General features: G+C 40.4%; 2 protein-coding genes across 3 annotated transcripts in view; one reads left to right on the top strand and one right to left on the bottom strand.

The window, feature by feature from the left end:
* LOC131683955 (uncharacterized) overlaps positions 1-14246 on the top strand; it is a 378198-nt gene that overhangs the window by 248291 nt on the left and 115661 nt on the right. The window lies entirely within an intron of this gene.
* Positions 1-14246, bottom strand: part of LOC131683956 (mucin-2) — a 286481-nt gene that overhangs the window by 237336 nt on the left and 34899 nt on the right. Inside the window, exon 2 of the mRNA XM_058966378.1 lies at positions 2967-3391. Within this exon, the coding sequence (XP_058822361.1) occupies positions 2967-3083 (117 nt within the window). The 5' untranslated portion in view covers positions 3084-3391. The remainder of the gene's footprint in view (positions 1-2966; positions 3392-14246) is intronic.

Below are 14246 nucleotides of genomic sequence, written 5' to 3'. Positions count from 1 at the left end.
TGCTTCCCATTCGGCTCCTTACTCTTGATCACTAGTAAAACCCTTGTAGATCATGCTCTAAATGCTATTTGAAAGTTGTGCATAAATTAGTGTCATTATTCTAGTCATAAAGTGAATATTCAAATTAAATATCAGTAATAACCATGCGTCTCCATTCACAGTTTTTTTCAAATTTTGACTTCTTATCGCAAGTTTTCGCAAAACTAGCATAGACTCATTTTAAAGAGAAAATGAAAAGCTTTCGAATAAGCATAGTGTGATTGCGGGCATTCAAGGGCGTCGTTGTTGTTATCGCTTTAGAAGTTCGAATTTAATAAAAATTCATGACAAACAGTTATCTAAACACTAACTAAACCAACTAGTGACTTATTTTTGGCGATTTTACGATGTAATTTTATCACACGAATAATTTTGGTGAAGTAATGCAATTCATAAAATCAACCGTTTCTTTGAAAACCGAGAATAACCGTATGTAGTTTCTATGGTCAAATAATGCAAATACACTTGAGTTATGCCCTTCAAAAAGCTGTCAAAAAATCATTTTGCATTTAAATCACCAAAAATCTCGCGAAAATGTCTCTGATGGCTCAGCTGATACGAGAAAAATGCTAGTAAGAATATCGCATAACCTTCATATATGGACTTAAGTCCGGGCTCGTCCCACTGTGCGCGATGAGCGGCAACAATCGACGGCTAAAACTCGGGCACGGAAGCTCTACGAGAAGATGCTGACAAAATATGGCTGCTGTGTGATGGACGACGAAACGTATATAAAAGCCGATTTTAAGCGAATTCCGGGGTTGGAATTTTTTAACCGGCAAGAGCAAGTTCTATGTGGACGACAAATTTAAGAAGAAGAAAATGTCGAAGTTCGCCTCCAAATATCTCATTTGGCAGGCCATCTGCTCTTGCGGACTGAGGAGTGATCCTTTCGTAACAAAGGGCACAGTAAATGGCGAGATCTACAAATCTGAGTGCCTCGAGAAGCGCCTTTTGCCGTTCTTGCAGCAGCACGACGAAGCTCCGCTATTTTGGCCAGATTTGGCACATGCCACTATTCCAAAAGTGTCCTGGAGTGGTACGCGGCCAATTCTGTCCATTTTGTTCCAAAGGACATGAATCCGCCAAACTGTCCGGAGCTGCGCCCGGTGGAGCAGTACTGGGCAATGATGAAACGGGAACTTCGGAAGAGCAAGAAGACAGTCAAAGACGAGAAGGACATGTTATGAAAATGGAAAAAAAAACTGAGAAACTGGTACCGGATGACACTGTAAAGGCTTTGATGGAGGGCATCAAGCGAAAATGCGTTCAATTTTACACTCAACGCTCCATCGATTAACTTTTCTATTGATTTTTGAAGTAAATATATGTATGAAACTACCCTAAAATTTTGGTTTGATTTTAAACATTATAAGAAAATTGGCATGACATTTTCGGTGTCGCAATAATTTCGTGTTCGCCCTTTAAATGATGACACTTCTTCAAAATGAATACAGTGAAGACCCGATTGTATCAGCTTCATATGAAAGTTGGTAGTTTGATGGGCTCTAGCAGACAAACCAAGTTGAATTCGAATAAATCCTTTCTTGAGCATATTTTTCTTATCTTAGAGATCCAAAATATGCAAAACAAAAAATTTAAATTTTGCTGTCAGACCCCCTTAAGGAAAGTTTGAGCTAAATATTCAGGAAAGGTTATGAGGCTATATCTAGAGATTAAAGAAGAATATTTTAAGAGCTTCGGTTTCTTGAAAGGAAAGAAAAATATATTTCCCGATTTTATCAATGTCCCTGTTTTATCAGCCTAAAATTCACCAATGGGCAGATAAAAACGGGTCTTCACTGTATACATTTTTATTCCGATTTTTATGATTCACAAAATAGAATCTCATTTTGTCATTATTACCTGTTAGTCATATACTCCGTCAGATTCTATGATTCTACGTTTCCATGCCCGTTTTATTTACACACCCATTAAAGTGGCTATGAAGTCTTTAAGCGGCTACCCTATAAATCATCAAGATTAGTAAATCACGAACAGCTTTTTTCGGCATTGACCCTGAATCAACTGACATCAGAAACTGCTACACTGGCTTTTGTCCATCCAGTAACCCGAAACTACAACAGACGCCAGTATGTTGTGGATGTCTAGTATTTAATGTGGGTCAAAACTGACATCGAAAAATGATCCACTTCGCCCGTTCCGGTTACTGTCAGTCAATCCGGTACTCAACTTTGTGGGCAAGAACATCGTGAAATGTGTGCTTTACCGCATGTGATCACGACCCGATCGGGTCACAAAACCTACGCGCGACATTCGTCACGCGGCGGGCTGCATCCGGGTTGTCCTTGTCACAGACAAACTTACTAAACAACAAAGCGCCGGCCGTTTAGTCATCGTCGAACTAAATCCGTGGGAGTGTGATCACATGGTAGTTGGTATTAGTACCGAAGGGAAGGCGTAAGTTTTATGGGCCACTTACACTCATTTTGTCCGCTAAGCATCTGCTGATGACAGTAATAAAATAATCTTTATAGACCCTCGGTCACGGTTGTTGCTTCTATGACCGGTTGTGTTGTTGTTCTGTGCAAGTACAAACAGAAGAACAGAAAATATAGTTTTTAGGTTAAATGGTTCATTAAAAAGTGTGAACTTTGACCCTTTCTGTCATAGATCATTTTTACGGTTACCAATTTGAAGATTAGCCTGTCTATTTCCTACCAACTCAGTATTATGAAGTGGAACTTGACAGATAAGAACATAGTTGATTGCGAATATCATTGTAACTGTCAGAATTGGATTGGTTTAAATACAGTCATACATTCTTGTTCTATTTAGATTTGACATTTCAGTAAACTGCCCAATATCGCATATTTGTCCCATTTTCTATGCGATTTTCTATCTTTATGGGACTGATTTGCGATCATGGGCAGTAAACGACTTATCTTAACTTAACATTAACTCACCTGTGATGAAGTTTGTTGCGTTCGAACCTCCCCTGCAGTCAGTAGAATTATCAGCATCGGCAACAACAGCCCACATCCCAGGAACTGCCACAGTCGCCTTAACGTAGCGGTGGCCATTGCACTCTGAAAAAAAAACCCGCAACGCACTAAACCCTCAAATTCACAGATTCACTTCACTATGTAGCCTGCTACGTACTAATCGATTCAAGCACTCACTGCCTGCTATCTTGTTGGATTTCCCCCGCACTCGATGTCAATCCTTTCTGTCAAAACCGTCAGGGTCGATGTCAAACAAGCCTTTTAAGAACAAACTCACGATCCGATGCGTGAAATCATCGAACTAGTAGAGTAGGAAAACGACAAAAAAATCTGCGGTTCTCACATTAGTGATGCGTCATGCCGAGAACATCTCCACCAGTTAAGACCTGCAATGAGAGAACAATTATCTGTTAGGTAAGTACATTAAAAAAATTGATATAGCGAGAAACGACTGCATCACGTTTGTTGACCGTGGTTTGGTTGTTTTGTGCTTGCGGAATATTTTGAGGTTAAGCGAGGGATGACATTTCCAGATCGAGCCAATTCGGTCATAAATCCATCCCCGTACCGGTCGGTGTCGGTTCGAGTCGCAAGCAAATTGGTGGAATGCTAGACGAAAAGCACGATGACTTTGCCGCATGGTGGTGCGCATATCGATCTTCATAACTCAAACCCATTGTTGGCGTGATCTTGTGATCTTGATCTATGCAACTTGGCGCTAGTTCTTCATTTTTAATAAAGTTATTACGAATTGATTGCTTGCCGAGCTCTCGGCATGGGCTGGTTGGATGCCCCTGCGGTATGCGCCATGAAGCGGTTAAGGTGTCAGTTGACTTATTAGATAGTTGTTCACGATTGTCTGGATGTTTCATTCTAAATAAAACGGATGATATTGACACGGAGGTGATGAAGATGATTTTGCAATTTACGTAATGGACCATCGTATCGGTGCATGAAGAGATAATGTGTTCTGAAAACAGTGTTGGCGCTAAGGCGCCAATGAGATCTCATTTTTAAGGATGCTCATGATCATTGGCATTTTAGCATTTTTTAATCCATTATAAGACCCAGAGTTCTAGACTTACCACGAATGTTATATTCATGCAGTGTTGGCGCTAAGGGGGGGGGGGGGGGTGAAGGGGGCAAGCGCCCCGAGCGGCGAAAGCGGCATTTCCTGCTCAACAAATTTTAATATTTAATATTTTATTAATCTCAAAACAAGTGCGGGTGAAACGCTTGAATGTACATTATTTTCGTGTCTGTTGACGATTCAAATGGTAGGGGATCGGGGCTGACGGATGCGATAGAACAAAACTATACACAGACTAATTTGCTGGAATTAAACCAGGAAGCTCTATCATATACTTTGGTTCATCGTTAAGAATATCTCGAGGGGTGATAGATATTTGGCGTCAAAAATCATTCTACACAAACTATCAAATCTCAACTGTTACAAAGTTATTCAATTTTTTCCGTAAACAGCTTGCCTCTAACTCAAAAAGTATACCTTGTGTTTTCAATATTTTAATTCCATTGGAAAGGTGTTTCCTTTCCTGTTACGTGTAACGGGTACGTTGTTTCAACATAGTCGATAAGACAACCGGTCTAATAAGTGTTATATCCCGACCAGGAGAAAATAACTCGACAATAACCCGAGCATACTATTTTTTGGTATTTATACCAAAACTTGGTATTAATCGATTATTGTACCTCATTGAGGTATTAAGCAGGTATTGAAGAAACATTTTTCAATACCTGCTTAATACCTCAATGAGGTATAATACTTTATTTTAGTATTATTTATGGATTCTAGTGATTTTTGCAAATACCGATTCAATACCTTATTGAATACCTCTATAGAGTGAATTTTGTTACTGGAAGGTTGAAAAATGTTTTATTATTATTCAGGCATTATAATAACTCGTTTCATTATCAAATAGTTATTTGTAGAACATGTCTGTGTTATTTTTTTTTTGTATTTTACCTCTTATGTAGAGCTCATTAATACCATACTGTGGTAAACAGTCGTTGGTATTGATACCTAAATTTAGTATTCTGCAATTATTTTCTTCTGCTCGGGATAGAAGGTTAGTTTCGTGCGGTAGCGTACGTTTTTCGACCGAATGGTTTTATTTGAAACCGGCGATTTGCAAGGGGTAAACAAACCAACATTTTTTGTTCACTGATTTCTAGACGGAAGATTATCCGAGAGCTTAAAACGATAGGCCGTTGGGAAGACAAGACGCACCCAGCGTTTGAATAATTTTTTTTGAAATTACTTTATAAATTTATTCTCAGTCCGAAATATCATATTTTAATTAAAAAACAATAAAATATTTGTATATTTTTATATTACCCAAAAAATTTCAAGCGAACTAAAATTATTTCATATGAATTATTTATTTTTTCCTTATTTTATGTGTCTGTAGAAAAAAAAGCCCCACATTGTCCCATTTATTTCCTTTCGTGGTTATAAAGTTAAAGGTCTCTCCTCGTCACAAACAAAACTCTAGCTGCCGCCATCTGCCGCTTCGTGGGTTATTAGAAATTGTGGAACATATTTTTTTATATTCATGATGAAAACACCCTTTAAATGTCATGATAACATCTATCACTCTTAGAAACTTTTTTTTATTATTGTATATTTTCGGAGATTTAGGAATAAAATATTTTAATCCAGAGATTTTTTGATAAAAAATGTTAAAATTCATTTTCTCTAGTATTTTTTTTAATGTCATGTAGCGCCATCTACATAGGTTATAAAGCAAAAGTGTCTTTGGTACGTATGCTAAAAATATCAAAAGAAACAAGTTTGCCGAAGAAAGTTTTTCAATAGAACGCCTCTGTCAAAAGATAGAATTGATCTATATCAGTTTCTACTTATCTAGATCAAATCCAAAGTTGTTAATGGTCATTTCCATCCAAGATACTTTACTGAAGACACTAATCCTACAGGATACACACCCAGGGCGCTAGAAGGTTTGAGCGTCGAAAATTGCATTCTGCCCCTCTGTGTGCCGCCTGCAAGGTAGTCCTCGTATTCCAATGTACTGGATTCTAAGGTGCGGCAATGCTATTGCTCTCTCGCTCGGTGTCTGTAAAGCACGTGGATATATGGAAAATATATGGAATCGAAATTTATTACGTAATAAATTTACAGAAATTGAGCGAGAGAGCAATATAGCATTGCCACACCTTAGAATCCAGTACATTACTCGTGTTATGTTCAGGTAACTGCGTCTGTTGGCTGAATGCTTTGCCGGCGAATATCAAAGCGGGTTTCGAGAAGGACGATCAACGACGGACCAAATGCGACAAATTCTGGATATATTCCGGGAATACAACTTGCGGACTCACTATCTGTGGATTGCACGGCGGCATACGATTCAATAAAATGAAATGAACTGTGGCAGATAATGGTTGAGCATGGTTTCCCGACAAAACTGATTAAACTGATTCGTATAACGCTGGATGGGATAAAATCAAGCGATACGAAGATCTGATATGCAAAGGAACGGTGCCATCATCACGAGATCTCACATGCTTTTTGGCTTTGCGATCAATATGCATATCATTGGCGTTGATCGTAGAGCAGTGGAAGAGGCATTGTTGCCTTTTAAAAGGGAAGCTCCAAGAATCGGACTGATTATAAACTCTGGCAAGACAAAGTACATGGTAGCTGGTAGAGAACGTGTAGTCGTGTTGGGCTCGATGTGGAAATCGATGGGGTACGCTACAACAAATTTATATATCTTAGACCCCTAGTGACATATGATAACGATGTTAGCCGCGAAAGAAAAATTTATGTTGCTGCAGCGAATATGGTTTACGTAGTCAGTTAAAGTCCCACAGCCTAAGGATGCGCGCAAAATTTGCTCTATTCAAATCGCTGATACGCCTTGTTGCTCTGTACGGCCTTGAGGCATAGATGTTGTAGGTAGCAGGATATCGAGTGCTCGGTTTGTTTGGGAGAAAAATCCCTAACGGTATCAAGTATACAACCATGCTGACATTGGAAGGCTATTAGCGTGGTTGTATACTTGGCAGACTACAGTAAACTGGGCTTGTAGCGCGGAATGACGAAAGAGAAACCAGTGAATGTTATGACATAGAAGAGGTTGTCGACTTCGGGGCAAACCCCGCTCTCGCTGGCTGTGCACAATTGCGGAATATGCGCGTGCGGTGGGAGTCCATGGAACTGGCGGTTCAAGATCGAAAAACCTGGAAATCTAAAATATCAATTATGATTCGGATTATCCGGATTGTTCGGTCACTAGGTCACTAAGATAATGATGACGCCCTTTCACATAGGGACGTTTGGGAGCATGTAGGACTCAATTTGTGGCAAGCAATTACTTACAAAGCTGAGGCACCAGCTAGAAGCTGGCGAATACTGGGAAGTATTCACCATTCGGCGACCTTGTTATTAGTATAAAAATACTACAAATACTATTAAAAAATTTGTCGATTCTTGCACCATAATGAATAATTACACGGTGCCGCAAAATAAAAAAAAGAATATACCTTTTCAAGTGATCCAGAAAAGGTTGCAGGATCAAATTAATATACCCTTAAAATATTGATTTATATAGCAAAAAACTATTTCTCGGGTCTCAAAAATTAGTTACGCCGTCATTTGTTATGTACTTTTGTTAAAAGTATTATGCGGTACTTTTCATAACAATCATTATGTTATTCAGTTTTTTCTCCAAATCAGAAACTTGTTCACATGAACTTTTAAGGAGACGGTTTCATATAAAATTTTCAAAAAATCGATTTTTTTTGCTCGATTACGTATACATTTAAAAGTATATGTGTAAACTTTGAAGTTAAAATTAGGAAAAACAACGGAAGTTATGATTATAGAATGCCATAGTGCGTACAATGCCTAACTAATCCCTGAAGAGTTCATGCGAGCAAGTATCTAATTTGGAGAAACAAAAATTAACTTCACCATTCTTAACCGAATTTGGAGATAAACAGATCGTTAAATGCAGAACTCAATCTCTCTAATTTTTTAATAAAATAAGAATGTTGAGTAATTTTCCTAATTTTCATGAAAAAATCGCAAAATATTGATTGTTTGCAAATTGTTGTCCCAAACCCGGAGAGTATTTTATACAGAAGAACATAACTTAGCATACCATTGGAAGTCTTCTCTTCAGTGTAGATTTTTTTTAGCGGCAAAGGTCCGGAAAATACGAAATTATTTGCAATATGTCAAGATTTTGAGGGAATACAGCATTTTTAGAACATTATTTTGAATTGCATTTGATAAGATCTACAACCTATACTAGGTCACTTGAAAAGTACAAAATCCCTATAGCACCGTGTTATTTGTAATACTCCAAAGGCAAGAAGAAAGTGAATATTGTGATAATTTAGTACGAAAAGTTAATATTTAAATAATATGCATTAATCCATTTTTATCCGACTTTTCCCTGGCGCATATACGGCTCCAAAACAATTTTTCATCAAAACTGTAGGGATCAAGGAGCATGAAAAACCTATTTTAATTTCTTCTTTCGCAGTGCTGCAAGCTACTCAAAATTTACCATTCAATGCTCAATTCAATTCCCCTAAAATATTTACAATAATTAAATTGTATGGAAAAGGTAGTCGAAGACAACCTAAATTGATAGGGTTTATTAGTTTTCAATAATAATTCGAGTCATTCTAAATATATCAAAAATTTATGTTACGCCCTTAACAGAAACTGTCTTTGGCAGCACTGATTCAGCGGGATCTGGCCAGACAAATTGCAATTCTACGAATAATACGTATATATGCTAGTGCTCAAATGAAATTTAATAATCTCAACAATTAATTTTATAAGCTAGTCTTGCCTCAGCCAAAACTTATAGTTATTGATAGAAATACGTTTAATGTGGTTAAAGGTATATAAAGATTCTCTGATCGTTTAGCTTGAGAATTCAAAAAAAGCCATGGTTGATCGCAAGTAATTCACAAGAATTATATTTTAAAATGTTTTGTCCCATTCTTTGATCAGTGTTTTTAAATATGTAAGTTTTGAAAACACGTTAATTTTTTTAAAATAATTGTGATGTATTCAATAGGAACTTTTTAGTAACTTCGCGATTTTTTTGTCTTCATATAATATTAAAATTAATTAATCTTGCACTTAAATTTCATACTTTGATTTTATATTTAGGGTAATTATAACTAATATCTTATATTTTATAAAGGATCTACCAGTAGCGTGGCGCTAACAAGTGAGCGGAGTCATAGCGCCACCTTTCGCGAGCAAATGTATGCGCAGCACTACGGCCATGAAAAAATATTGACAATAAAATGTGATAAGGTTCATGTTCATGAAGATATTTTGTAATACTTTTATCATATTTGTTTCATATAGGTGGGAAAAACTCGAACTATTTTGAAAATTCATTATAAAAGGGCGACAAATTCAATTTTTGGCCCCGAGCGGCAGAACACCTCGCGCCGCCACTGTATTCATGGAAAGGGGAATTGATTTTGTTTGGATTGTGTGTAGTTACGTTAATTTTGAAGGTGTTTAAAAAGGTGCCAATCTGATTGCTAAAGCCCGGTAAATACAATCAATCATTTTGTTCAAACTGATTAACGTGCAGAAGTATTATTATTGATTGTTTTGTTGACCCTCATATAAATTGTTCGATTAGAGATTAGCTATGGCACATCAACGCTTAGTCAAAAGCATGCACGCTAGGTGTCTGACTCCACATAACCTTAAGAGGATCCTCTACTCTCGAGGCCTGAAATTGAATTGTTTTTTGGGAATAAATTACTATTACTAAATATATTTTGAATTGCAGACCTTGAAACGTCATTGATTACTGTTCGAATCGCGGGGAGTATTAATACTTTCGATCATCAGTCTTAGTTATAGTTACTATATTCAGAGTTAGGCGGAGGCAATTGAACTTGTCAAAAGCCGGACCCAATCGAGCATGACGTCACATAACATGTTCTCTTCGGATTTATATGTAAGAGGTATTGCGATTATGGTGATAATTATTTTACTCTATCCTTGTGCTTTCGAGCATAAAGAAACGAAAATAAAACATATTTTTTGTAATTCCAAGAAATGTTTACACAAGTATGAAACTACACCATATCTTCGGATTCGCCATGGCTGCTTTGACGGAGTGGACCATCCGCTCCCAGGATTCAGCCGTATGGGGTGCTGATGGTGGGTTGAAGTGCCACTTGGTGCTTGCGTTCGTCAACATCTCTGCGCAGTTCTCATGAATGTTCTGTATCTGTTCTGATAGTAAGTTACTGGACCCCTTGAAGCACGTACCGTTGTGGGACTAGAATTGTGCTGGGGCGCCTCTCCGCCTCACGAATCGACGAATCACCATCACGCAGGACTGTGTCGATAGACTGGTCAACCTCCAGGTGGACCGCACGTATGGTCACCCAGCGTTTCACCAAGCTGCGATTCTGCCTAACCAGATTTGAACGGAAATAGTCTACGCCGGTGTAGCTGAATGCACGAATGTGTTGTGCAAATCGAACCTCTGGAATTGGCACAGTTAGCGACGGCTGGAGCATTGCCTTCTTAATCATACAACGCTGGCAGTTTTTGATGACACGTTCGGTGATTGGGCGCAACTGTGCAATTCTGAAGTGCTTCTTTTAAATTTCTTCAGTAAATGCACTGATATGGGCAATAGACCCGTGCAAAAGTGACTTTCACTGACAATGGTTCTTCTCAAAGCGAGATGGATGCAGAAAAAAAATCGAATTTTCGGCTCAAGGTATATCCATGCTCGTACTCCGGGCCTTACGTGACCTTCTACCGGGCCAAATACAAAAAGTGTTTGAATTTATTGCAGAGTTCCCGAGTTTTGAGGGAGTAAAATTTGTCCGCGATAGAAACATCGAAAATTCGCGGCGATAAGCTTACGAAGGAGTACAGAATATATGTACCAGCTAATAGGGTTGAAGTCTGTGGAATCGTCTTTGATTCCAGTTTGTATTGTATTCCGCATTTTCCCAATTAACATTTTTTTATTGTAAAAATACATTATTTTATTAGTAGTTGGTTGACATCACTATACGTACTACATTTCAAGTCACGAGCATTTTCGAAATTCGGCTGGGCAACCCCGGGCCCCGTGGTGGTGGAGGAACGCTATGTGGGAAGCTGAGCTGCAAGCAACCGGGCGGGTCATAATGGTGGTGGATAATGCTTAGTCGCGATAGCAATTAGTTGTGATTCGTGACCGGAATCTGTAGGGGGGGGGGGCTGACTGCGGGTGTGGTAGGACGAGGTAGTGGGCTCTACACGTTCTAGGCCCAAATACCACATGCCCTAAAGCAGTGGTATTTGGGCCTAGAACGCCGAGCCGAGCGCAGCCTTTAAATAAGCGCTTAGCCCAAATCTCTCTCCTCCCGTGATCCTTCAGCGTTACTGCAAGGATGGCGCAGGCCTAGCTAGCCGCCCATAAAAATAGCATGCTCAGGAAGTTTAACAAGAAATTTCGGATGGACAAAATTGGCACAGACGCACGCAACGGAAACGGACAAGAGTCTGGAAACTTGGGACATGGAACTGCAGGTCGCTTAAATTTATTGGGAGCACTCGCATACTTGCCGATTTAGTGAAAGACCACAAGCTCGACATTGTGGCGCTGCAGGAGGTGTGTTGGAAGGGGTCTACGGTGCGGGTCGTTCGCGGGAAGCACACCATCTACCAGAACTGCAGCAATTCACAGAGATGCAAAAGCGTGTGATCGGATGGTGGTCGGTCAGTGACAGAATGTGCAGGTTGAGGATCAAGGGTCGGTTCTCGGAAGTAGCGATGACGATAAGGACGAATTCCACGCGCAACTGGAGCATGAGTACGATCGCTGCCCAAGACATGATGTCAAGATAATGCTGAGGTTGGCCAGGATGTGGAATACAGACCGGTAATTGAAAGGTTCAGCGCCCACCAGCAGACGAACGAGAACGGCTTAAGACTAATCTATTTCGCCACCTCCAAGAACATGGCCATAAGGAGCACCATCTTCCAGCACCGATACACCTGGAGATCACCGCAACAAACAGAGACGCAAATTGATCATGTTCTGATTGATGGATGGCACTTCTCGGACATTATCGACGTAAGTACCTATCGGGAGATGAAGCTGCTGTATCGCTCTCAGGAAAAGCGGGCGTTCTTTAAGAAGCTGAATGACTCTCGCAACGGTTTTGTGCCGCGGGCCGAAATGTGTAGAGACAAGCAAGGTGGCATCTTGACGGACGAACGTGAGGTGGAGGCAGTACTACAATGAACATCTGAATAGTGCGCAGGCGGACAATCGGGCGTTCGAGGAGAACGATTATGTCAGGGTCGCTGCTGACGGGGATGTATCGGCGCCCACTATGAATGAGGTTAACGAGGCTATTCAATAGCTCAAGAACAACAAGGCAGCTGATAAGGATGGTCTACGAGCGGAACTCTTCAAGGTGGGTCCGGAGAAACTGACGGAATGCATGCCCCGATTAATCGAAAGAATATAGGACTACGCAACCGGACGTGTGGAAGGAAGGGGTCATGATCCCGATATACAAGAAAGGCGACAAATTGGACTGTGAAAACTACAGAGCGATCACAGTGACAAATGTCGCTTACAAAGTGCTATCCCAGATTCTGTTCCGACGCATATCACCGCTGGTCAATGGATTTGTTGGGAGTTATCAGACCGGTTTCATCAACGGCATATCAACAAACAACCAAATCTTTACTATACGGCAAATCCTCCAAAAAATCTGTGAATACCAGGTCCCAACACCTCACCTGTTCATCGACTTTAAAGCCGCATATGACACGGTGGACCATGTGGAGCTATGGAAAATAATGGACCCTGGGAAGCTGACAAGACTGATTAAGGCTACGATGGATGGTGTAAGGTGTTGTGTCAAAATGTCGAGCGGCCTCTCAGGTCCGTTTCAAACACGCTTCTAAGACTAGGCGATGGGTTGTCCTGCCTGCTGTTCAATATAGCGCTGGAAGGTGTAATGCGAAGAGCGGGGTTCAACATCCGTGTACGATTTTCACGAGGTCCGGAGTGCTTCGCTGACGACGTGGACATAATCGGTAGAAACAAGGAGACGGTAACAGATCTGTATACCCGACTGAAGCGCGAAGCAGCATAAGTAGGACTGAAGATAAATGTGTCTAAGACGAAGTACATGCTGGCTGGCGGAACCGATTGCGATAGGGAACGCTTGGGCAGTAGTATTACGATCGACGGCGACGAGTTCGAGGTGGTTGACGAGTTCATCTATCTAGACTCATTGGTGACTGCGGACATTAACACCAGCCGGGAGATCAGACGGCGTACTATCTCTGGAAGTCGTGCTTACTATGGGTTCCACAAAACTTGGAGATCCAGGAAGATTCACCACCGCACGAAATGCGCCATATACAACACACTGATTAGACCGGTGGTTCTCTACGGGCATGAAACGTGGACAATGATCGAGGAGAATCGGCAAGCACTCGAAGTCTTCGAAAGAAGGGTGCTGCAGCGCCCATAGTTTTCGGCCAGCATCAACCCTGAAATTTTTTTCCAAGTGGTGCACCATGGAAGCTAATTTCCTGGGTTACATCACCAGCTACAGCCTTAAGCTAAGCTGATATTTTGATGCACTCGCGCTTATGCTTACGGAAAACGAATACACACTTTGTTTAATTAAACACAGTTTGTTGCTGCTAGCAACAGACGGCGACGCTTTTGTAGAAAGTAAAGGCTTCCGAGTATGAGTCATAGTGAACTACTGATTCATCCACCGGGGTCTTTACTCTCGCGAGCGTGGAAAGAATGTTTTGTTTAGGTCTGAGACTCTCTCAGAGTAAAGTCTACACAGATGACATGATAAAAGTCTTTTGTGTCAAATCGAAGGTAGTCAGTCGTTTTAAGTTGCTCTCGCCCGGCCGCGTCCGGGGAGTCATTCAGTTAGTCAGTCGTGATAAGTTAGTTAGTCGTGATAAGTTAGTCAGTCGTGATAAGTTAGTCAGTCGTGATAAGTTAGTCAGTCGTGATAAGTTAGTCACGCGAAGCGAAACAGCAATTTTGTGCCTGAACGTCGGTGGACGAGATAACACGAACAAAGCATCAAAGAAACGTAATAAATTTAATAGCTTAGACTCTACTTCGGAAGGTAAAGACATAACAAATATCCTAAAATCCGGGGCGCGTGATGAAAACATCATAGACCAATCGGGAAATAAAACACATCGATACA

Source organism: Topomyia yanbarensis, chromosome 2 (genome assembly GCF_030247195.1).
Source record: "Topomyia yanbarensis strain Yona2022 chromosome 2, ASM3024719v1, whole genome shotgun sequence".
Classification (NCBI taxonomy): Eukaryota; Metazoa; Arthropoda; class Insecta; order Diptera; family Culicidae; genus Topomyia; species Topomyia yanbarensis.
The sequence above is the reverse complement of the archived record's forward strand: the minus strand, read 5'-3'. Positions and strand labels throughout refer to the sequence as shown.